The 25,754-nt window shown below is 46.0% G+C and overlaps 1 protein-coding gene across 2 annotated transcripts in view; it reads left to right on the forward strand.

The window, feature by feature from the left end:
- The window catches only part of MYO1D (myosin ID), a 184,176-nt gene that overhangs the window by 31,074 nt on the left and 127,348 nt on the right, over positions 1-25,754 (forward strand). For both annotated transcript variants that reach the window (XR_014212797.1, XM_082194740.1), the window contains exons 2-7: positions 5,436-5,644; positions 6,715-6,808; positions 8,075-8,240; positions 14,787-14,840; positions 17,784-17,873; positions 19,035-19,151. Coding sequence is in view for 1 of the 2 variants with exons in the window: in XM_082194740.1 (XP_082050866.1) it covers positions 5,436-5,644; positions 6,715-6,808; positions 8,075-8,240; positions 14,787-14,840; positions 17,784-17,873; positions 19,035-19,151 (730 nt within the window). In the remaining variant the exon portion in view is untranslated. The remainder of the gene's footprint in view (positions 1-5,435; positions 5,645-6,714; positions 6,809-8,074; positions 8,241-14,786; positions 14,841-17,783; positions 17,874-19,034; positions 19,152-25,754) is intronic.

The following is a 25,754-nucleotide window of genomic DNA, read 5'->3' on the forward strand; positions in this document are numbered from 1 at the left end:
TTGCAGGAGATCCACGATCAGCTGCGGCGGCACCTGGAGCTGGCTAAACACGCATACAAGGTACAGGCAGACAAACACAGAAGGGTTGGCGAAGACATCCAGGTGGGAGACTGGGTCTGGTTAGCAGCCCAAGCAGTGCCGGCCAGGTCGTTGGCGAAGAAGAAACTAGGGCATAAACAACTGGGGCCCTACCAAGTCGACGAGCAGGTCAACCCGGTGGCTTTCAGGCTGGCGCTTCCGGAAGGTTCCAGGATGCATCCGGTGTTCCACAGATCGGTGCTCACTCCCTACAAGGCACCGCACAGGTTTCAAGAACCAGGAACGGCGCCGAGTCCGCTCCGCGAGGAAACCGGGCAAAGGGGAGTGGCACAGGAGGTGAGCATCAACGAAGTCACGGAGATTTTGGACTCCAGATGGGGGGAAGAGGGGGTAGAATACCTTCTCGCTAAGGAGGGCACCCCGGCCAGTGCCAACAGCTGGGTGCCGGGCTACGCTTTAGACGAACCTCTGCTCAAGGAAGAGTTTCATGCCCTCTTCCCACATAGGCCAATGCCAGCGGACTTTTTCGACGACTGGCTTTTCACGCCCACGCTTTCAGCCAGCACGTTCCGGGGGTTCGACTCGGATGAGGAACCGCCACGAGACGCCCGTTCCCCGGAGGGGTCACCCTCGGGATCTGCTTCAGAACCCTCGTATTGGTGGGATGATCGACCAGAGGAGCAGTGGCGCAGAAAGTGGCTGGAGGGTCCAGGACGAGCAACGTCTCCAGAAGGAAGCGAGGGAGAGACGGACATGGACGTTTTCGGGGACGACCCGGGTTTCGAGCACGGCGGCACAGAGATGGAAGCAGAGGTGACCGTAGTCGACGAGAGCAGGGAGGAAGAACCGGAAGAATTCAGATGGAGGCCTGCCACGGGAAGCGAACTGTACCCGACATTCGTCCCCTTGACACGGCAGCACCCAGCTCCCGCACCGGAAGGAGGGGAGGGGGGAAGAGGGGGCTTCGAGGGGGGGATGGATGTCAGGGGTTCAGGAGCAGAGGCGAGGGCAAGGGAGGAAACAGAGAGCGAGGGGGAGGAGGCAGAAGAAAAGATGAGTGATGACGACGACCCGAGATCTCCGAGTCTTTCCAGTGAATCAGAAGATTCACAAAAAGGAGCACCAGTGGCCAGGGCAAGGGGGGAGACTAGGGGGACACCCCAGGAAGATAGAGCCAGAGGGGACTCAGAGGGGAGCAGTTGGAAATCGGGACCAGCGTCACCGCCAGAGAGCAGGGAAGAGGAAGGGCGCCAGGGATCAAGCGCTGGCAGCTCACAACAGGAGGGAGGGCACGAGTCAGGAGTGGCCACACCTCCATCGGGGAGCGAAGAGACGGTTAGACGGAAGGTGGAAGGTTGGGCGCGCGCGCCAAGTTCAAATGCACAGGAAGGTGGCGCAGTAGGCAGCCCGGAAAGGGAGCCAGGTCCTAAAGCCCGGCGCAAGGAGACAGGAGGGTCCGGGGAGTCAGCGTCAGAAGAATCCCGGAAGGAAGAGACCCAGGGGGGCAGAGGGACCCAGAGGAGAACTGTCAGGCGGAAAAGGTGGAGCAGGGCTAGGATATTAAGTTGGTGCGCAAGGGGCGGAGACTCAGACGATCTAAGCATAAGACGTAGAGTTGCACGCAGCAGCTTGAGAATGGAGACTGTAACTCAATAAAGACTTTTATTTAATGATCGCTGGCTGGCGTGATCCTCTGTGAGCTAGGATCTGGAAGCAACCCTGACAGCCGCTATTAGCGCTAATAGTGCTAATCCGCTAATCCGTCAATGGGCTTGTTTCGCTAGATGAAGAGAATCACAGAACGGATTCTTTTCGTCTTGCGAGGCATCACTGTATTTGGAAACCCTGAACTCATGTAGAAGCCTCTGCTGAGTGGCTGTTTTACGGTACGTTAGAAAACACAGGCAACTCCATATAGCACTGGTATACATCAACAGCTGAGCTGAGCTGAGCAGGGAGCAACCTGTGATCTTCACTGCACACTTGGTTTGATCTTCCTTTCTCAAATTGAGCAATGGAAAAGGATTTGTCATATCCTGCTGTGTGTTTTAAGGGCATGGCATTGTGTTTGGGCCAGGATTGCGGTTCAGTCAGCTATCGTCTTTTAGAGTGAGTTAGGAAGTATACTGATCCCACCTAGTGGTGAAGGATCAGTAACAGGCTGCAGAAGATGGGGAGGTGTTGTGTGTGTTTTGTGGTGTGTGTTTTTTGAAAGAATGTGGCAGACAGGGAAGAAGAGGCTGCACAGTAAACAATCTCTTAGGTCAGGAGTAGGCAACCTAAGGCCCGAGGGGCCGGATGTGGCCCAATTGCCTTCTCAATCTGGCCCACGGACAGTCTGGGAATCAGCGTGTTTTTACATGAGTAGAATGTGTCCTTTTATTTAAAATGCATCTCTGGGTTATTTGTGGGCATAGAAATTCGTTCTTTTCCCTCCCTTTAAAATATAGTCCGGTCCACCACATGGTCTGATGGACGGTGGACCAGCCCATGGCTGAAAAAGGTTGCTGACCCCTGTCTTAGGTCATCCATAGGGAAGGCTCTCACATTGGTGTGCTAGAATCCTTTTGGACCCCAAAAAGAGATTAAAGATGCAGAAGTTTGAACTTAAGAGTCTGCCCTTTATGGTTTCTGTGCAGTCACACACATGCAGTCTGGAGCATTTAAGACATTTCTAGAGCTTCAGAGAGCATTTTAGTCTCTACTCTCAAGTAGGAAAACTTGGTGCCATGTGACTGACTTGAGAGTAAGAAAAACATCTCTTTTCCTCAGCTCTGGTTTGACAATGTTGTGAACTGGAAGAGACAGCAGCAGCAGCAGCAGCAGAAGAGTGCCCTATTGTTGGACCTATTACTTATAAGGCTCAGGGGGAGCTGGCAGATGCTGACAAATGCCTCCCCGGGCCCCCATCACCTAGCAAGATATTCTGCTTGAGAAAGCCACAGGTTAAAGGGAAACAGTGTGCCCGAAGTGATCCTGCTCCTCCAGCTCCAGACCTGCCAAGATCACCCCCAGAACCCCAGAGCAGAGGTGGCAGCATGCCTGAGTGGAAGCCCAGAGCCAAAGTTACAGTGCCCATCTGGCATTATAAGCTCTCTGGGCTCTGAGCCCTGCTCTTGAGGAAGAAAACCTGAATTCCTCTTCTGCTACAGATCAGGGCCACCAGGACATACCAGGAAAGGATAGAGCAGCAGAGCAGAACTTAACAGGGACTTGCCAGCTGCAAAGTAACACATTATTCTGCTCATTATTATCACATTAGTCATTGACCCTCTTGACCTTTCTGATAAGGCAGAATTTTTGAGTCGCATACCAGGGACTGGCCGCTTGGCCATTAACATTATGTTATGAGCTTCTCTTGTGAACTTTGCTTATTCTGCTGTTGTGTCTCTCTCCAACATTCCTTATCTTTCCTTATGATTTGTACAGTACTCTTTCATTGGTTTCCAAACACATTCCTGACATTTATTATACCTTTATTATTTAAAAAAGAACTTTGATCACCGTGCCATATTTTGAATGCTCTTACATTTCCCCTCGTTGTTAACAATAAATATTGTGCTATCATCTCCTTGTGTGTGGCTTACTGGACTTAAAACAAAAATGTTGTTGAGAAACGTTTCCTAGCTTGGAAGCCCACAGCCTTTTGTTCAGGAGTATCTTATAATCACATCCTGTCTGCACTGCTTGCACTTTACCAAGCAGGCATGCCAGGATACAACCCTTTGACTTGGAGCTTATCTCTGAGAAATTCCCTTAATACCGTTGGATGAGATAGCTGCATCAGGGTCCCTGAAACTGAGAGTCTGGTGAGTCAATCCCTTGAGTGGATTGTAGAGTTGTGTGAACCATTTTTTTCTGTTTGAGAAAGCCTTCCACACAGCAGATATACACAGTTTAAGTAGTGTGGCTAATTGGATCATGCACTTTGCAGTAGTTCCCCCCTCCCTTCATTCCCTCCCCTTACCTGAAAATAACAAGAGACAAAAACCTGGATAAGGAGAGTTCACTAATATGCTATCTCTGCATTCATCGCTAGGACTGACAGCACTTCCTCACCCCAGGGATTGTATCAGCATGCAGTGCATCCTTGCTACTGAGTCAGTTTAGGAGAAAGTTGTTTGAGCCTATGGTTACTGTGGATTTTATGCTCGCCTTTAAAGCTGCCTTTCTTGTGGCTTTAATGTCAGCTAGGTGTGCAAGTGAGTTATTACGCTCTGACTTGCCTTACATCAGAGCTTTCCAAACTTCTCATGTTGGTGACACATTTTTTTAGGCATGCATCATTTCGCGACCCAGTAATTCAGTTTTATTAGCAAAGAGGAGGCGAAACTAACCCCTTTCCAGCTCCAGGAGCATTTGCGTGACACACCTACACCCTGCAGTTGACACACTAACGTGTCGCAACACAGAGTTTAGAAAGTTCTGCCTTATATTATCCATACACAATGGCAACATTATTCTATAAGCCGATATCCCTTTCCTAACTTGAATACAAAGTACCTTGGAATTTGTGTTTAGGAAGGATGTGTGTGAAATCCTTTTTTTTTTTGGTTACGGCTACACTGGGAATTTAGACTTGATTAAGAGTTTTTTGACACAACCTTTTACATTTGTATTGATGCAAACTGATTTTTCGCAACTAGATTTTTTAATGTTTTTAAAGTGTTCTTGTTTAGTACTTCAGTTGTCACTTTCTGTATCGTATATTAAAGTACAGGCAAATCCCAATTTACACGGAGGCTGCATTCCAATGCAACACACATTTAAGTGAAAAGTGAAATATTTGAGACACCATTGAAAAAGTCTGCAAGTACCCCATTCTGCCCCCACCATGCCCCGTTCCACCCACTTTTGTGACTTTTTGGGTCACTTCCGGGCTTGGCGTGATGTGAGTGTGCACAGTCACACACACATATTGAATGCGCATAAATGGGGGGGGGGGTTTGCCTGAACTAGCTTAATATTCTTCTAAAAGATGTTCCACAATAGTGAGATTGGTATTTGGAGCCTTGATAAGCAGTCCTGGTAGTAGGACTGTCATCACAACTTCTTACACATGTTCACTTGAACCTATAAAAATTGTCATGAGAGCTAGATTCTTTTTCAGTGTAATAAAAACTGGTTCTCAGGATGTCTAATTCTGCTTCTAGATAACCAGATTCTATGTTTACATGGAAAACTTGGCGGCATGTACAGTGCCTATAATCCTTCCAAATGTACTACATATGTTTTCCATACAGGCTTTCAAACGTTATTACCTTTCTGTTAGTCTGTGAAATACTTGGGTCAATTGACTAACGGATATGATCAAAAGCAGCTGAGGAGATGTGCAGAAGCTCATGTATGCTCTTTGAAGTTAACTCTCTCTGTGTCCTTTGTCTTGCCCTGCCTAGGTTTGAAAAGGGACGGATCTACACTTTTATTGGGGAAGTGGTCGTTTCTGTAAACCCTTACAAGAACTTGAATATCTATGGACGGGACATGATTGAGCAGTACAAAGGTCGGGAGCTGTATGAGCGGCCCCCTCATCTCTTTGCTATTGCGGATGCTGCGTACAAAGCCATGAAGAGACGATCAAAGGATACCTGCATCGTAATATCAGGTGTGTTGCAGGGTACCTGCTACCTCCAACCTGAGTCACATTCTAACAGCCCATTTGAAAGTTGAAACAAAGGAAGTGAGTCTGGCTGCAGTTGTGTTGTTTCTTCTAGTGCAGGGATGCAGCAGTCACCCTGTAGTTGTTTTTTCTCCTTCTCCTGTTTCCTGTTTACGCACGCGCGCATGCGCGCGCGCACACACACACGGCACTCAAGTGGCAGCAAAAGTACAATCAGCATTCCTAATTTTGCCCAAAAGGACCCAGTTGAAATAATGTCACCCACCCAACACTGCTTTTGGGATTGGTTTTAATGGTGCTAATATGGTTCCATTGGGTCAATCCATGCCAAATTAGGAATACCGCCAGGCTGCTGGCTTGCAGCTTTGCTGAGACTTGAAGTGTCAACAAAGCTTCAAAAAACATAGATGAAGCAATTCTACAAACTCTGCTTTTAGCAGCGCGCCTTTCCCAACTTTCTCCCTCTCTAACACCCACCCCATCTCCAGTATAAAACTTAGAATATAAAGAGCTGTAATCTGTTGAATCAACCTCAGTTTAGGGCCAGACAGTGCTTTTTAAAGAGCTGAACATTGCCTGAGAGCTGTTTTGCTTCCTATGGTTTTCATGTTTCATTTTTTCCACACTGGTCAAAAGGGTTTTGCAGTGCTTTGAGGCAAATCCCGCCCTAAAACCTGTTCGCCAGAAGCAAAGTGGAATGAATTTACATACCACAAGTTAGCAGTTCCTCTTTCTGTCCATCTTCTACTGCCTCAGCACTGTATGCAACTTTCTAGAATGCCATACAGAGATCTTGCCCACTTCTGCAGTTGATGTTCTTCAACCAGAAATGCTACGAGTTGAATTTGGGACAGTACATGGTCAACATATGTCCTTAAATTCAGCTTGCATTAAAAACTGACAAACCAGAAATGACTTAAACAGCAAAATACTGTAGTACCGTGTAGAATGAATGCTAAGAATAAAATGTGTCCTCTTTATAACTACTACAACGTGATGGTTTTCAACTCTTGTGAAAGCTTAGAAAACATTTTCCCCCCTGTCTGTGCCCCCAGGTGAGAGTGGAGCCGGCAAAACAGAAGCAAGCAAATACATCATGCAATACATAGCTGCCATTACTAATCCAAGCCAGAGAGCTGAGGTAGAAAGGTAAGGCGACTATGGTCCTGGGAAGAGGGAACATGTTTGGAATGTAATATGGCACATGGGGCCGTCCTTGAATAATTACCTGGAAGCTTCAAGAGCATCTTGCCGCTGAATTGTGTGAAGGCTGGGGTGATTCTGATAGCAAAGGATGCAATTGCCCCTACCTGGCCCCGTGGTTTCTAAGCACAGCTCCAGGTGCTAGTGTTAAAATGGCTTGAGTCCTATATGTCTTCAGTGCTGTTTCTTTCTGTATGTTCCATTACAATCTCTACTGTTTGGTTCTTTGTCCTGGCCTTTGACACCCAATATATGCGCTTCAGGGGAGGGATATTGTCTCAGTGGTCTAAACCACTGAGCCTTTCGGGCTTGCTGATTGTAAGGTTGGCAGTTTGAATCCATGTGACAGAGTGAGCTCCCGTTGCTGTCCCAACTCCCGCCAACCTAGCAGTTCAAAAGCATATCAGTGTGAGTAGATAAATAGGTATCACTCCGGTGGGAAGGTAAATGCCATTTCTGTGTGCTCTGGCACTTGTCAAAGTGTTCTGTGTGCCAGAGGTGGTTTAGCCATGCTGGCCACATGACCCAGAAAAACTGTCTGAGGACAAATGCCAGCTCCCTCAGCTTGAAAGCAGAGATGAGTGCTGCACCTCAGAGTCAAATTCTACTGAACTTAACTGTCCAGGGGTCCTTTACCTTTACGTGCTTCAGGGCTCACCCTATTCTTGTTAGTGTAATGTGTTTTAACTGTTTTACGTTTTTAATTTAAAATTGTTCTAACCTGCCCTGGGACTTGCTGATGAAGGCAGGTAATAAATTTAAAAATAAGAAGTAGAATGGATCACATTTGGACACCAAGGACGCATAGTGCATGCCCTAGGCTGCGTATTTTCCTTCCATTGAATGTATGCCTTGGTTCAAGAGTTGCTTTGGCCTGGATTTTATTGGGGAAGAGATTGAGCTTTCAATGTGCAATGATGGAGTTGAACAGACTGGTGTTTTTTTTATGGGGGTGAGCTTTAGATACAAACAAAGAATACAGTGTCCAGCAGTGCTGGATTAAGCCACATGCCGGAGGGGAGCTTTATGTTGAGACATGTTTTGGGCTACTTTACTTGAGCCTTTCCTGAGCACATCTTTTTTAATCCCACAAAATCACTAATGTGGCCATTCCGCTCCTTGCATATAAAACATGTTGATATGCAAACTTAGAAATACATAACGTCTAGACCTGGTTTCCTGTTCCTTTTTGTGCCTGTCTGCTCTCCAAAGGGTGAAGAACATGCTGTTGAAATCCAACTGTGTCCTGGAAGCCTTTGGCAATGCCAAAACCAACCGAAACGACAATTCCAGCCGGTTTGGAAAGTATATGGATATCAACTTTGATTTCAAAGGGGACCCAATAGGTGGGCACATCAATAATTACTTGCTGGAAAAGGTAAGTTTGCCTTGCCGATAAAAAGCCATCATGATTTTTCGTGGACTTATTTTAGAAATGATGAGAAGGATTACCATATTGTATGCATCCGCTGAGGAAAGCTCATGGGATAAGAACATGCCTTACTCCCAGCAGGGCAAAAATCAAAAGAGTTGGCTTTAGCATAGTGAGCTTTCCAGAAAATAAAATCACAGCAGATGTCAAATGCCATGGTTTTAAAATAGAAGATCATGCCGCAGTAACAGAACTTTCTATTACATGTTCAGTCAGGAGTTGATGAAAACCTCACTTAAAAATGGACTAGATGGTGGGACTGTTTTGCTTTGCGTGACTATGAGAGCTGGCTGGCTTTCATGTGGATTTCTTTGACAGCATCTGGTGTTTTGGGTGTGTGTGGTTTTTTTAAAAGCATCTGCATTTGTTGCCCTCGAGCCTCTTTGCAGAATGAATGTAGTCTCAGCCTTTCTCTCTCTCCCTCTCTCTCCATCTCAGTCTCAGGGGTTATTCCATATTTGGTAGTCATATGCCCATTTGCTCATAGTGACACACTTGGGATAATTTATTTATTACAATTATATCCCATCTTTCCCCTCCAGGGAACTTAAAGTGGTATGCACAGTTCTCCTCATCATCATTTAATCCTCACAACAACAGTATAGGTTCGGCTGAGTGGCAATGACTGGCCCAGTATCACCCAGCGAGTTTTATGGCTGAGTGGGCATTTGAACCCTGGTTTCTCAGCTCCTAGTCCAATACAGTGGTGCCTCGCAAGACGAAAAGAATCCGTTCTGTGAGTCTCTTCGTCAAGCGGTTTTTTCGTCTTGCGAAGCAAGCCCATTGACGGATTAGCGGATTAGCACTATTAGCGCTATTAGCGGCTTTTAGCGGCTTATCAGCTTAGCAGATAAGCGGATAAGCGGATAAGTGGCTTAGAAAAAGGGGGGAAGGGGAAAACCCCGCAGGAACTCGCAAGACATTTTCGTCTTGCGAGGCAAGCCCATAGGAGATTCGTTTTGCGAAGCACCTCCAAAACGGAAAACTCTTTCGTCTAGCAAGTTTTCCGTCTTGCGAGGCATTCGTCTTGCGGGGCACCACTGTACTCTTAACAACTAAATTGCACTCAATCTCAACCATTATAGCTGTGATGGCTTGCAAGGCATTTTAGTGATTTATATAGGGTTTTTTTTTAAAAGTGATGTTGGTTTCTCTCTCAAATTAAAAGAGCCCAGTTTGGTACATTTGGAACAGGCCCTAGACAGTGGTGGAGGAAGGGGGTGCAGTCTGCCCCAGGTGTCATCACTGGGGGGGGGGTGTGTGACAAAATGAGTTTTTTTTAAAAAAAAAAAACTGAGCTCACGAAACTTTTTAGGAATGACATGGTGACTTAGGCGCCTGCAGATTCTACGCTGCCTGAAACGGCAGCATGGGACCTGCATCTGCCTATTGCCTCTCCCTCAGCCGCCCCATAGCTGAGAGGAAGGCAGTAGAGAGGCTCCAAGCATCAGAGAGGCTTGCCCCCCCCATAAGCGTGGATCGCCTCGCCCCCAGCTGCAGGACACAACCCCACACCAGGCACCCGAGCGGCTAGCTACGCCGCTGGCCCTAGATACAGTACTTAAGAAGAGTTCTGAAATCTTGGATTACCTAGGAAGAATGGACTAAATTTAATGATTATTTAATTAAATATGTTAAATTAATTGGAAACAGCTTGCAGATTCTTAATTGGCTTAGGATTTGATATAAGTTAAGTGATGAATTAATATGTTCAATTTCAAAATGAAAAGATTTAAGGATGTTAATGTTGGAATTCTGCCTGGGTCAGAGGAATGTGCCACAGCGTAGGCACCGGCAGATATTCCTGTCGACCTCCCCGCGTCTCCACTCTGCTGATAAGCAGGCGAGGTCCCGGCGATTCATCTCAGATGTGTGAGAGGAACACACCGTTCATCCTCTCTCCCCCTTTGGTGTCCCCCAAGAGGGAAAGAAGCAGACAGAAAACTATTTACATCTTTTATTTCTGTCTTTCATATCAGCACAGAGAAACATGTCTGCACTCGACAACAGCAAGAAGAAACTCCACACATGTACTTCCAGTACAGGTCATATGACACACACACTGAGCTAACATCCGGTGCTCAGTACAGAATGGACTGCCCCTTTGTTTCCATGGCAACAGCCACAAACATCCTGTCTGGCTTTCCAGCCACAAGCAGCTGACTGAGCTGCTGGAGCCTTTGCTTGCTGCAGCATTGGTGCTTTATGGTAACATACTCCCCCTAAAGTATCAATGCGTGCTGCGAGCAAAGCGTCATCCAGAGAAGAAAACAAACAGTTGTTATACTTATAACATTCCCCTGTTGTTTCAGTTCCACCCTTGGAACTACCCGCCACTGGTTTTACCAATGTACCTTTCTGGTTGTGTGACTTCACATTTCCTTGGTTAACAACTCTCTGTTGTGCCTTTGTCTCTGACTCAGACACAGCTTCAATCTGTCCTTGATCATTTACAACAGCAACATATGCAAGGTTAGCAAACTCCTCTGAATACCTCTTGGGTGGTACACCCTTCGTTGCTCTCTCAGACCTACGTAAGAGCTGCTGCTCTTCTCTGCTTTCTGGTTCAGCCTCTGAACTCTCTGGAGAACCAGTATTAAGCTTAATCAGTGGTTTATCCTCCTCTTCTGAGGGTCTAGTCATCATTTGAGATTTCCTCTCAATGACTGTGACAACTGAGCTGTCTGAGCTATCAGTGTCATCATCATCAGTACCACTGAACTCAATAAGATCAAACTCATCATCATCATCATCAGAATCATCTGTGGAAAAAGTTTGAACAATCACTCTTTCCTGTTCGGGAGCACTCTCTAGAAATTTTGTGAGAATCGCCTGACCAGATTCAGACAAAATTACTCTGTAGAGACCTTTTTCATAACCCACAAAGATGCCTTTGGCATTCTTTACCCCACTTGGAGCTTCTGTTCTCACATGAGACCCGAAAACCTTAAAATAGGCAACAGAAGGTTTTCTATTAAACAGCTTCTCAAAAGGAGAACATCCCAACTCTGTTGAGACTTTTCTCAACCACACATGAAGATAGGACGCTAGAGATTCGGCCCAATAATCATGTGGCAAATGTGAACTCAGCAATTGCGCATTCATCCCCTTTTGCAATTCTTTGTTCACCCTAACACAGACACATTTCTTCCATGCTTCTTCGGAAGTAGCAAGTTTGTGTCTTATCCCTTTCTCATCCAGGAACCTCTGGAAATCCTGTAAAAGAAAAACTGGCTTGTCATCTGTGAAAAGACAATCAATGTTAGCATCATGCATACTTTTAACCTTGTCACAAAACTCCTGAAACTTTTCTAAAGTTTCCTGCGGTTTCTTCATCATATAAACCCAAGAATAATTAGTGTAACAATCAACACACACAAGGTAATATTTTGCTCCGCCTCTAGATGGTTCTAAAGGACCAATCACATCAGCATACACCCGCTGAAAAGCTCTGTGGACCTTCTTAGACACCTTCCTGGTGTTCACACTGGTCACACCTGCAAGAGAAATTTCGTTAGAATCAGAAGTATTACATTTCATGTAATCACTTTGATCAAAAGTCAACAAATACAGTCCATCTTTCTCTTTAGCAGTAAGAAACAGTTCTCCATCTTTGTAGATCTTGCATCTTTTAGCATCATAGGTCAGTTTCAGTCCCTTCTTTGCAATCTGCGACACACTCAGCAAATTAAATCTCAGTTCTGGAACCAGGTAAACATCGCTTATAGTCAAGTTCAGACTCTCAAGATACACAGTTCCAATTCCGGTCGCTTCCAGTTCTTGACCATTGGCTTGTTTCACTGTGAAGCTTTGCTTCTTCAACGTCGAAAACAGTTCTCTGTGTGGGCAGAGGTGCTTCGTGGCGCCGGTATCGATTATGAATGCGTTCCCAACATCTGGCGTGGTTCCTTTCGCCATCATAGCCTTTGCAGGTTTCACCTGGCACTTGGTACGGCTTTTGCTTGACGCCTCAGGCTTCGTAGAGCTGTTCTTGGCTCCTTTTGACTGTCGCGGCTTCTTACAGTTCCGCTGTAGATGCCCAGTCTGTCCACAATTATAGCATCGGACGGCACTCAATGCTACGGCATGTTCTCCAGTAGATTTAGCAGTGGGAAGATTTGAACTCTGTTCTTGCCTCCCTCTGTCTTTCACTTCCAGTGCAGCAAGTCTGTCGTGTTCGTTCAGGACGACGGCAGACACTCTTTCCGCGGTTAGATCCTGAGCAGGTAGCGAACCAAGCTGACTGGCAACAACCTTGTAGGTGCGGTTCAGGCTGTTTATCATCATGAAGCAAAACACTTCCTCCTGTAGACGGAAATTGCGTTCCACCATCTGTTGACGCAGATACTTCATCTCTGTCAGGTGCGCTTGAACATCTCCATCAGGCGCTAATCTCAGATTGGTCAACTTCTCAAAATACAGCAACGCTGAAGAACCAGCATCTCTCTGATGCGTTGTACGCAGCGCGTTCCAAACCTCTTGCGCAAATTCCAAATGCTGTATATGCACAAGCTGCTCATCTGAGACACACAGAATTATAGCAGTCCTAGCCTTCACATTCTGTGACTCCCAAGCACGCGTTGGTGCTGCTGGGATGGGATTCTCAATCACCCCAAACAGTCTCTGATTCTGCAGCAGGGCCTTCATCTTTACAGACCAAGATGAATAATTGTCATTGGTCAGGAGGGGTGGAGAAGGCAAACCTCCCCCCTTCTTGGCATCCATTTTGAGTCCTTGCATTGACTCTCAAAACACAAGCCTCTAAAATCCAATAGCTGGCTTGTTTACACTCTTGACACCTGGCAACTCTGACACTGGCTGCGTTGGAAAGTCCCTTCCAGCAGTTCGTGAGGACCTAGTCATAACAAAACTTTGCTTTCGCTTCTCTGAAGCATAGTCTGACTTTCCAGCCCTCTCGAGTAACTTTCCATTTCTCCTCTCTGAGGCACAGCCTTCTGAAGGACGTTGCCTAGCAACAGCGCATTCCTTTCCTCGGACAGGAAACCACAAAAATGCCTGGTATGCAGTCCTCTTCTAAGTTGGAGCTGCTTTCCCACACTTGCTTTCCGTGAAGCAGAGAATGAATCATTCTGCATTCACTCTTTTAAGCCCTTAAAAATCTCATACCTTGAGTATCGGCTTGGCTGTCAGCTTCTTCTGGTCAGCTTCTGGCTGCAGAGAATCAGCCTCTCAAATCAGGCTTCCATGGAGCAGAGGAGGACAATTCACCAACCTCTCATCCAGATGTCCGATGGACAGCAACCATCCGAAGGCTGCCACTGTTGGAATTCTGCCTGGGTCAGAGGAATGTGCCACAGCGTAGGCACCGGCAGATATTCCTGTCGACCTCCCCGCGTCTCCACTCTGCTGATAAGCAGGCGAGGTCCCGGCGATTCATCTCAGATGTGTGAGAGGAACACACCGTTCATCCTCTCTCCCCCTTTGGTGTCCCCCAAGAGGGGAAAGAAGCAGACAGAAAACTATTTACATCTTTTATTTCTGTCTTTCATATCAGCACAGAGAAACATGTCTGCACTCGACAACAGCAAGAAGAAACTCCACACATGTACTTCCAGTACAGGTCATATGACACACACACTGAGCTAACATCCGGTGCTCAGTACAGAATGGACTGCCCCTTTGTTTCCATGGCAACAGCCACAAACATCCTGTCTGGCTTTCCAGCCACAAGCAGCTGACTGAGCTGCTGGAGCCTTTGCTTGCTGCAGCATTGGTGCTTTATGGTAACAGTTAAATGTTCAAGTTAAATTTTATAAGAACTATGATTTGGAAAATCGTTAAAAGGATATGCATTGAAATTCAAGCAAGGGGAAGCGAGGAAGTCACTTAACAATGTTAATAAGTGTAATTTTTAATAAGATTATGATTTACGTTTGTTTGTCTTAGTTTGTTTATAATTTTCTGAAAATCAATTTAAAAAATGGGGGGGAGGGGAGAAATCTTGGATTACCTAAATACTAATGGAAATAATACCCCATTTGGCATTGCCATGTCCTCTTTCAGCCAGCTTTTTTGTTGCTCTAAAGTGCTTAATATTAACTTTTGGGCGTTCCATCCCACCTTTAAGTGGCTCAGCAAATAGACCATAGCCGTCCTGCGCCTCTATTGTAAATCCAAAGTGTAACTGCTGCCAGTGCTGTTTACCTAGTTGCTTGTGCAATTGCAGTACTAAAAAAACACACCACCACCACCTATTTGTATTGGACTTTTCAATTTGCGGGGGTGGGGAGAGACGTTGGTGGCAATAAGTCATCAAAAATTTACAAACAGACTCAGTACATCAAAACAGTATAGACATGTTGCTAACTAACTAACTAATGTTATATAGGAGGTTTCCCATTCTGGTGTTCTGGCCTGAGCCCTCTAAAACTTTGCCATGACACCACTGATGCCTTAGTCAAGAGACTTAAACTATGTTGGGTAGCAAAGCCAACTCGTAATCTTTCCCTTGTTTCTCTTATTTCTCTCTAGTCACGGGTGATTGTGCAGCAGTCAGGAGAGCGCAACTTTCACTCCTTCTACCAGGTGAGCTGTTAGCTTGGTATGCTAAGGTGAAATCAGCAGCCTTGTGAGTGAGTGCCTCTGAATTCACAAAGACCGCTTGATTGCTTTTTGCAGTGTCCCTCATTGTGTGTGATCTTTTCGACAGATGCCACATCCCACTTTGTTCACTAATCCATACAGGTATATGCTTGGCTTTGACTTGCCATTTGCTAAATACAGTAACTTTCAGATCATCAGCTCCAACCCCTTGCTCTGCTCAAAGGCAGGCTCTTCAAGCCTTACTCATCCAAATCTAATCCTCATTGGGTTGTTTTTTTTCGTTTCTCTTGGAAGGGTTGGTGATGCTGGTTCTAGGTACAGATGGAAATAATTTCCCTATACTTCCTGCAAGCAATTAGAGTAACTGGATTCCTGTCTTGAACTCCTCTGCAGCAGACTATTCCTTTGGGGTAGTCATTTCCAAAAAGACAACCTATGTAATTAGCTAGGGTTAGAAAGTGCTCTTGTAAGGTTGCCTGCTATAGCTTCCTGCCTTAATGGCAGTACGTTGTGTTGCTAAATCTCCTCTGTACAACTTTTTAATTTAATAATAATAATAACATAATAATTTATTATTTATACCCTGCCCATCTAGCTGGGTTTCCCCAGCCACTCTGGGCGGCTTCCAACAAAATATTAAAATACAATAGTCCGTCAAACATCAAAAGCTTCCCTAAACAGGGCTGCCTTCAGATGTCTTCTAAAAGTCTGATAGATATTGTTCTCTTTGACATCTGGTGGGAGGGCGTTCCACAGGGAGGGCGCCACTACCAAGAAGGCCCTCTGCCTGGTTCCCTGTAACTTGGCTTCTCGCAGTGAGGGAACCACCAGAAGGCCCTCGGAGCTGGACCTCAGTGTCCTGGTAGAATGATGGGGGGCGGAGAAACTCCTTCAGGTACACTGGACCGAGGCCATCTAGGGCTTTAAAAGTCAGCACCAACACTTTGAATTGTGCTCAGAAATGTACTGGGAGCCAATGTAGATCTTTCAAGCAGCCGCTCCCAGTCACCAGTCTAGCTGCCTCATTCTGGATTAGTTGTAGTTTCCGGGTCACCTTCAAAGGTCGCTCCAAGTACAGAGCATTGCAGTAGTCCAAGCGAGATATAAGCAGAGCATGCACCACTCTAGCGAGACAGTTCACAGGCAGATAGGGTCTCAGCCTGCGTACCAGGTGGAGCTGGTAGACAGCTGCCCTGAACACAGAATTGACGTCCGCCTCCATGGACAGCTGCAAGTCCAAAATGACTCCCAGGCTGTGCACCTACTCCTTCAGGGCCACAGTTACCCCATTCAGGACCAGGGAGTCCTCCACGCCCGCCCCCTGTCCCCCCAAAACAGTACTTCTGTCTTGTCAGGATTCAGTCTCAATCCTCCAGCCACCTCCAGACACTCTCACAGGACCTTTACTGCCTTCACTGGTTCTGATTTGAAAGAGAGGTAGAGCTGGGTAGGGTGATTCTGTCATAGTTTTGTCCCATCAGATAAAGAACTCCTCACCTTTTTGAGATCTCTTCGGTGCGTTTTGAAAACTGCAGAGAAACCCCTTCCCTCCCTTTCAAATTCCAGCGATAGCTTACTAAAATTAATTCAGGTGGACTAAATGATCATTATTATTATTTATTAAATTTGTATACCGCCCTTCATCCAAAGTTCCCAGGGCAGTTCACAGCAGAAAAATACATAGTAAAACAAAAACACATGGACCAAGGTGCCACATTTATAGGGGCAGGCAAGGTGACCTGAGATTGGCCAGCCCTTCTGACCCATAGGGAAATTTTTCTACTCTCAAATATGACAGTGAGCTCTTGCGTGTGAAGCAAAACCCCAGCCATGCATCCGAGAGGAAATGTAATTGCTCCTCTAGTATTAAGACTGCCCCATCCAAAATCCCAGAGTTGCCAGGTGGAAGATCTTAAAGGGTGGAGCAAATATGTTATTGAACAATATTTACTGCAGTCTACACGGCCAGGGTTATAAACCACTGGAAGGCTATACCCCCTGCCTCCCAGAAATAATTTTGCAGAAAGGGGGAGACCAACTTCTTGCCATCCATAGAGTGAGTAGTGAAGGAGCAGCTGCTCCATTTCTTGCTTTCTTCTTTCCTCCTCAGTCCATGTTCCTTTTGAACCATGTCTCTTCAGATTGTGGGCCTGTGTGCAGGAGCTGTACACAGGCATGGGCAGAAGAAAGATTGGGATCTACAGGTAGTTCTCTGGGTCATTTGCAGTGAATTAACAAGGGTTTCTGACTGCTAATAGCTTTAGTAATAGAACCAACAAAGGTGACTTTTCCCACATAAACTGGTATTGAAAACAAATGCCTAAGCTTAGAATATGTTCTGAGGAACTCCTGTCCATCATTTCTAACTATATGTCTTTCGTACCTGGCTTTGGTAGGGGATGCGGGTGGCGCTGTGGGTTAAACCACAGAGCCTAGAGCTTGCCGATCAGAAGGTCGGCGGTTTGAATCCCCATGACAGGGTGAGCTCCCGTTCCTCGGTCCCTGCCCCTGCCAACCTAGCAGTTCGAAAGCAAGTAGATAAATAGGTACCTTTCCTGCAGGAAGGTAAACAGTGTTTCCATGCACTGCTCTGGTTTGCCAGAAGCAGCTTAGTCATGCTGGCCACATGACCTGGAAGCTGTACGCCAGCTCCCTTGGCCAATAAAGCCAGATGAGCGCCGCAACCCCAGAGTCCTCCGCGACTGGACCTAATGGTCAGGGGTCCCTTTACCTTTACCTGGCTTTGGTATGTATATCTTGGGGTTTTAGAAACAGAGAAGGTAGATTCAATGAACCTGAAGTCTGACCATACCTGCTGTACAGCATTTAGAACTTTTTAAGTACTTTAATTGTTGATAATGACAATAGTATAAAAGCTGAAAAAGAAATTAATTTGGACAAATGACTCTCCGACTTTCTCTTCAGCTACTCCAAGGAGGTTCTGAGCAACTTCTACGTTCCTTACATCTACATAAGGATTTATCTGCCTACAGCTATATTGGAGTGCAGTTAAAGGTAAGATTGTTGCCTACTCATGAAGAATCTTTTTTTATTGGTCCTTTTGAACTGCGGCATGATCAGCTGGTTTGGGCATAATGCTAATAGTTTAGCATTATAACGCTAATAGTTTAGCATTATGAGAATAAGCCTTGATACATGTGTTCCTCCCTTCCTACGCAACAAAGCTCACACGGAGGAATTAGAAAACTTCTGCTTTTGTTCAGTTTTGGATTGACCACAAACCTGCACAAGCTGTAGTTGTTTTTACCAATGTTGAATGGAAACAGCCCAATAGATTTAGACGAATCAAAGTGGTCACATTTCCCTCTCTTTCTTCCGACGTAGATCATGCACCAGGGTTGACCAAGGCAGTTTCAATTCCCAAACCAATCTGAAATTAATCCGGATAATCAGCTTTATTCCAAAGTGTCTTGTCCTCAAAAGCAAATATATGAGATTGACCTAGAGTTTAACAGGGTCAAGCAATGGTTTCTTAAAACAGGAGAGTGTCACAACTGCCTCCTTAAAACCACAGGAAGCACTCATTTAAAAGAGAAGGGGAGAAAAAGAATGCTGACCATCTATAGTTCGATTTTGCTTTTCTTGGATTATACCAGCATATTGTGGCTTGAAATTCTCCACATGCCTTGCGTACATCCTTTGGTAAAATAGGCTGAAACAATTGCAATTGGTTACCCATGGCTACCAGCTATGATGGCTATGTTCTGCCTCCACTGCTGGAGGCAATGTGTCTCTGAATACCAGTTAATAGGAATTACAGGTGTGGAAAATGTTTGTTGCGCTCGGGTCCTCGGGTTTGTTGCGCAGCGGGAGGCCCCCCAAAGTGGTGCTTCAGGTTAAGAACAGTTTCAGGTTAAGAACGGACCTCCGGAATGAATTAAGTACGTAACCAGAGGTACCACTGTATACTGAAGACATATAGACTTCTACCTGATGATAAATTGACTCTGAGGAGGAGTCATAGCTCAAACCACACAGGAGGTTTTCTGTTTTCAGAGTAAATATTGTGCAATATCTCCAAGGTTTTCTTCTTCTTTTCAACTCACCAGTGCAGAAATGTCCGCCATGATTTTTCTTGTCTAATACTGCACCATCAGTGTGCATGCAGTGGTCTTGCATCTGATTAATTTGTTGTTGCTGCTGCTTCTTTTTCAGTGTTCTATTAATGACGGTGCTGACTTCAAAGCTGTCGCTGATGCTATGAAAGTGATTGGATTTGAACCAGAGGAGGTTCAGACAGTATACAAAATTCTAGCTACCATTCTCCATTTGGTGAGTAAGGGGGCGCCATGTACACAGAGATGGATCTCTGGGCTGCTAACATGCTGAGGTGTGTGTGTTGATTTGAGGAATAATCAGGAGAGCGAGAGAGCACACTTTGATGGAGTGGCATTATGACAGAGCTGCAGCTCTGGAAGAGCAGACCACTTGTTTCTCCACAAATTCAATATTTCCTGTCAGTACCAAGCAAATGTAGAGATTGCTACTCTCTTTTGTCCAAATCTCATATTGGATCTGACTAAGGAAAGCTGTTGAATGCTTCTCAAATTTAATTGCCTGGGATGATTAGCACATTTTAGGCTTAGAATCCCTTCACTGGGGAAGGAATAGAATACTCTGTACTAGCATATACTTATTACGTGGGACTTGTCTAGCAGATAAGCCAGCAATCAGGGTTTCATTTTTAAATGAGTTTATGACAAATGCGTCACTGTTTTGACAAAATGGCAGAAGACCTGACTCCAGCTCTGTTCCTTCATATGGAGGTAGAAGTGGAGTTCCTAGAACACTGGAGGCGAGGGCACAAATTGTTTGTTCTGCCTCCTTTACATTTGCGTCTTGTAAATTGACTGGAATAGTAGGTTTTGCGGTTGTTGGGGTTTTTTAAGGAGATTACAGTGGAGTGAAAGAATTGGAGCTTGAGCCTTTTCAGCAACTTGGGAGCTGCTTTCTAACAAGGATCTTCATGAAGCTGCATTTATCTGTAACAGAAAAGAGAAACGCACCAGGAAAGAGAGTTAAAAGGACTTCTCATTTGGACTGGTTGAGGCTTCCAATATGCTGGGTTTGGACGTCCCATCGCTCAGAAAGACAGGGAACATGTCATAAAGCTCCTCCTTCAGTTTATTCCTTGCCTTTGCAAGGACAGGCTTCTCTCTAACCTTCCCACCTTTCGTTGGATGACTTCAGGATTACCTATCTTTGTTTTACAGTTGTTCCTAGATCTCTAGTTTTTTCTTCCATCTTCTTGGTTGTAAAGGTAAAGGGACCCCTGACCATTAGATCAGGGCTGTGGCTGACTCTGGGGTTGCGGTGCTCATCTCACTTTATTGGCCGAGGGAGCCGGCGTATAGCTTCTGGGTCATCTGGCCAGCATGACTAAGCCACTTCTGGCCAACCAGAGCAGCACACGGAAACACCGTTTACCTTCCCGCTGGAGCGGTACCTATTTATCTACTTGCACTTTGACGTGCTTTCGAACTGCTAGGTTGGCAGGAGCAGGGACCGAGCAACAGGAGCTCACCCCGTCGCGGGGATTCGAACCGCTGACCTTCTGATCGGCAAGTCCTAGGCTCTGTGGTTTAACCTATAGTGCCACCCGCGTCTTGGTTTTTGTTTTTGCTTAAACACCCCCCTCCTTAAATTTGCTGTCTCTTTTGTCTTTTGCCTATCCTCCTTTCCCCATGGCTCCGTTTAGAGAAGACAGGCAAAATCGCAAAGGAAACAGTTCAGTGTGAGAGAATTAGCTATATGTAAAAAAAAAAATCACAGGTGCCTGAGACTAAGTTTCTAGCCCAGGGGTCAGCAAACTTTTTCAGCAGGGGGCCGGTCCACTGTCCCTCAGACCTTGTGGGGTCTGTATTTTTTTGGGCGGGGGGGGGGGAATGAACGAATTCCTGTGCCCCACAAATAACCCAGAGATGCATTTTAAATAAAAGGACACATTCTACTCGTGTAAAAACACGCTGATTCCTGGACCATCCTTGGGCCGGATTTAGAAGGCAATTGGGCCGGATCCGGCCCCCGGGCCTTAGTTTGCCTACCCATGCTCTAGCTGTAAACTTCTGTAGTCGGCCTGCTCCTGTTGCTGTTTAGTCGTGTCCGACTCTTCGTGACCCCATGGACCAGAGCACGCCAGGCACTCCTGTCTTCCACTGCCTCCCGCAGTTTGCTCAAACTCATGCTGGTAGCTTCCAGAACACTATCCAACCATCTCGTCCTCTGTCATCCCCTTCTCCTTGTGCCCTCCATCTTTCCCAACATCAGGGTCTTTTCCAGGGAGTCTTCTCTTCTCATGAGGTGGCCAAAGTATTGGAGCCTCAGCTTCAGGATCTGTCCTTCCAGTGAGCACTCAGGGCTGATTTTCTTCAGAATGGATAGGTTTGATCTTCTTGCAGTACATGGGACTCTCAAGAGTCTCCTCCAGCACCATAATTCAAAAGCATCTATTCTTCAGCGATCAGCCTTCTTTATGGTCCAGCTCTCACTTCCATACATCACTACTGGGAAAACCATAGCTTTAACTATACAGACCTTTGTCAGCAAGGTGATATCTCTGCTTTTTAAGATGCTACAGCTTAAAGATGCTCTGACTTGGTGTCTCAGTTGCACTTGGAATTAATATGGTGTCTGCTTCCCAAGCACCATCTCTCATCCCAGGGAGTCCTAATATGCCAGCTGCTGCCACTAGATGGAATTCAACACCAAGGAGCAACAAAGGAGCCACAGAGATGTTGATCTCACCATATCAGGTGGTGTGGATGGAGTTCACAAAGAGAGTAGGCCCCTTTGATGCCATTTTGGGTTTCTCATCATCTTCCTGCCGTGTTATCTTGGAAGGGTGTAGCCCAGACCATTCTCTATTATAAGCAGCAGTAGCCTTCCCACTATATTCAACTCTCAGGAAAATGTAGTCTTTTCCCCCCAGCATCAGCTAGCACTGCATCTCTATATCCTATAGATCTCCCTCAACTTCCCTCAACTTTTCCAGGGGTCCCCCCCAGCGTTATTATATTTTTATATTAAAAGAAGGTGTTCGAATAATTAAGCAGGCTGTTATTGTTGGCATAAATGGCCAGTTAGTTCACTAGGAGCAGGAAAGGGAGTCTAAAAATTCTTTTAAAATCTTCTCCAGCTGGTACTGATTCATCCGATATCAGCAGATTGGACTTGCCCAAAGCAACCATCCAACTGAGCCACATCCTCACACAGTATTCTTCAGATGGCTCCAGCCAAGTTTCCCCTGTGCCACATGCACTTAAAGTGGGTTTATTTTCTCACCTTCTCAGTTCTCCTCCTCTAAGGTCACCTTCTTAATGGCTATCGCCACCACTCACAGAATCTGTGCTAGGAGCCTTCAGCATCAAAAACCATCTGCTTTTTTTCACCAGCACGAGATTCAGCCTTTATTCCAAGTATTGCTTTGGACGTCCATAGTGAACAAGAACTGATTTTCCCTTCCCTTTGCCTGTGCTCCTCTCAACCAAGAGAGAGTATATGGTGTAAGCTGGATGTTCAAAGAACACTGAAGAAGTACATTAAAAATACATAGTATATTTCTGATTCCCCTTTTCAATTCCTTTCAACCTAGATCCGTAGGGGGGGAAGCCCCAAGCACTATCCTAGCCATGTGGCTCAAAACTCGTATTTTTTCTGGCATATAGAGACCCAACAACTCCCGAAGGATCAGAGCACCAGAGCCCAGTCAACAAGGGCAGCAGTGGCTTCAATGGCTTTTCCCATTAATGCTCCTTTCTTAGAGATTTGTAAGGTAGCCACATGGAAGTCTTCTTTAGCCTTTAACAAACATTACAGAATAGGCACCTCTGCTGAGGTAGCCTTTTGAAGGAGAGTGCTTCAACATATTCTCCCTCCATCATAATATTTCCCACTGACTTGTGTGGCTGGAGTGAATGAGGCAACCAATCCTCACCCCTAGCATAGCCACTGATCAGGGGATCTCATATACGCCCAACTCCTAGTAGACTGCAATCTACTTACAGTATTGAAAAACTGGCAGTGATCTACCCATTGTCGTAAAAAGACTGGCAGTGATCTACCCATAGTTGTGGAGCTTTTTTGCGGAAGACAAAGTTGTAGAGCTTTTTTTAGTAAGACAAAGTTGGGTGGTTTTTTTTTGCTGAGGGGCCAGAGATCAACCAGGAACACCCCGTGATCTACCACTAGCTTGCTAGATCAACCAAGAACACCCCGTGATCTACCCATAGGCGCCGACTCCATGGGGCTTGAGGGGGCTTGAGCCCCCTCAAAAAATTTTTTGGGGGGGCTCAGCCCCCCCAATAATCTCGGGCGCCGCCGCCGTCCCCCGCCTCCTCCCCACCTGCTCCCTCGCCAGCCAGCCAGCCAGCCAGCCAGCCGCGCGCCCTAGCCGGAGAGCCCCGGCCGTCCCCCGCGAGATTAGGGAATCCCCGGGGGCGGGGGCTCCTGCCTCTAGCCCCAGGTTTCCCGCATATCAGCTGTTCCGGAGCTGATAAATAGGCAGCAGCACGCTCTCCCCTATTCGCTCACGAGGGGGCGGCGCCACTTTATTTGCATATTCATGAGCTTATTTGCATATTCATGAGCTTATTTACATTTCACGAGCTTTCCCGGCCCCCCCAATATTTTTTATAAGTCCGCGTCCCTGGATCTACCTGTTGGACATGCCTGTATGCCTTCAACACTGGGAATTTGTCAAAGCCTCCAGCTCATATCAGGCAGTTCCTTTCCCCAAAAGAAGGAATTACTGAACTCCTGGAGCCACATTCTTTTGTTTCAAATTATTTTAGTCCGGGACTTCTTTCTGCATCTCTGTCTCAAGCTTTACCATAGGATGGAACTGGAGCAAGAGCTTAATGATTTAATTTAATTTAAAACAATTTTCCATTTAGCAAAGTCACTTAAATTAGGGCCAGCATACATCCGTCCGGACATTACTGGGATTTCCCAGACATTACTGGGATTTCAAAGGTGGAATTGCCATCCAGGGGAAATTTCCCAAAAGCAGCATTTTGTTCTGGGTCTTAGGCAAGTCAATCGAAAAATCGTCATTTTTTGGCACAACAACTTTGGGGTAAAGAAGCTCAAGGAATTTGGTGTCTTCCTAACAACTTGCTCAACAACATTTGCGGTGTCCTGGTCTTTACTTTCTTTATAGCAACCCTACTTAAATACAAAATAAAACAAAATCCAAATAACATTCCATGTTGGGGTGGAAAATTATAAATGTTCAATAATTCGTTTAGTACATTGGGAACTACGGTCAGTGTTTGTCGTTTTTATATCTGTTGTGCAAATATATCCATACGTGGAGTCCAGATGATGGAGAACTTCCTTTGTATGCTGTTGTCTTTGAAAAGTTGTTTTCGCATATGCTGCCAATGCAGATAAACTTTTTGTACTGTCGGAGGGGGAGAGTGTTCCTTTCACTATTGGAGCACCAATCTCTTTGCCACCGTTAGTACACCATCAGAAATTTGCTTTTTTAGTTCTCAAGTGTCCCCAGAACCCCAGGCTTCAGAGGTTGCCTGGGAGAACCCTTATGGCAGGAGTGTCCAAACTTTTTTTCCAAAGAGGGCCAGATTTGATGATGTGAACATGCATGGGGGCCGACCAAAGTTGTTGACCTTTTTAGGATTTTACCCCAAAGTTGTTGACCACGGGGAGGAACTGCCTGTGGCTGGATTAGGCCCCCCAAATGGACTTTGGACATGCCTGCCTTATGGCTTGGAATTCCTTTTCATTTATTTCTGTTTCCATAGTGTAGGGCTTTCCTACCTATCCATGTCTATTTTTACGTAGTGCAGCAGCGCCCTTCACCTACCCATTCTATTCTGCAATGTTATTTTTCTGGCGTGCCACTGGGCTTGACAACCTAAAGTTGTTTTCTTTATTTCTTTTTTCTCTCTGGCTCCACTTGCAGCTGATCCAGTTTTCCTCTTGCCTTCTCTGACGCTCTTTCCTCCTCCTGTAAGATTTTCCTTTGTTATCCTTTTGTCTCTTTCAGCCACTGTTCCCTTTCACTTGTAAATTTCCTGGAACCTTCTCCTGACACTCCACTGTCCTGCTGCCTTTTATGGAGCCTCTGTGAGCAGCACCTGGGTAATGCTCCACACCTGCTGCTGTGCCTCCTCTGGCTCACCTGTGTCATCTTTCGAATGAGCCGGAATAACGTGGAAGGCAGCATCAGCTCCTGCGTCCTCCTGACATGCACATATAATCCAATCTCACTGCACCTTAATCAAGTCCCATAGCACTGGGATGTAACTCAAGATGATCTCTGGGATCTTTCCAGTACTGAGTTAATGTGAGTGATGACCTTTGAGTAGAACAGTGGGGCCGGTCCACTGTCCCTCAGACCTTGTGGGGGGCTGGACTATATTGGGGGGGAGGGGGAATGAACGAATTCCTTTGCCCCACAAATAACCCAGAGATGCATTTTAAACAAAAGCACACATTCTACTCATGTAAAAACACCAGGAGGCCCCACAAATAACCCATAGATGCATTTTTTTTAAAAGGACACATTCTATTCATGTAAAAACACGCTGATTCCCGAACCGTCCGCAGACCGGATTGAGAAGGCAATTGGGCCGGATCTGGCCCCCGGGCCTTAGTTTGCCTACCCAGGGAGTAGAAGAACTGAGGGCCGCATACCTGGTATGTTTGCTGCCTTCCCGAGCAATGGGAGGTCTTAACCCAGCATATGGGTGCCTTGTTCACCCCAAGCAGAAAGAACATTCATGGTGAGTGGCTGGTGCTTCTACCTGATCTAAGCCACCCCAAGCAGCCTACCCAATTTCAAGTCTTCCAGCTCAAGGAAGTGAAAATAGCACAAAAGTGGAGGAGCTTGCCCAGCCCTCTTCCACTCCCTAT

The sequence above is a fragment of the Podarcis vaucheri genome, assembly GCF_965113315.1.
Source record: "Podarcis vaucheri genome assembly, chromosome: 13".
NCBI lineage: Eukaryota > Metazoa > Chordata > Lepidosauria > Squamata > Lacertidae > Podarcis > Podarcis vaucheri.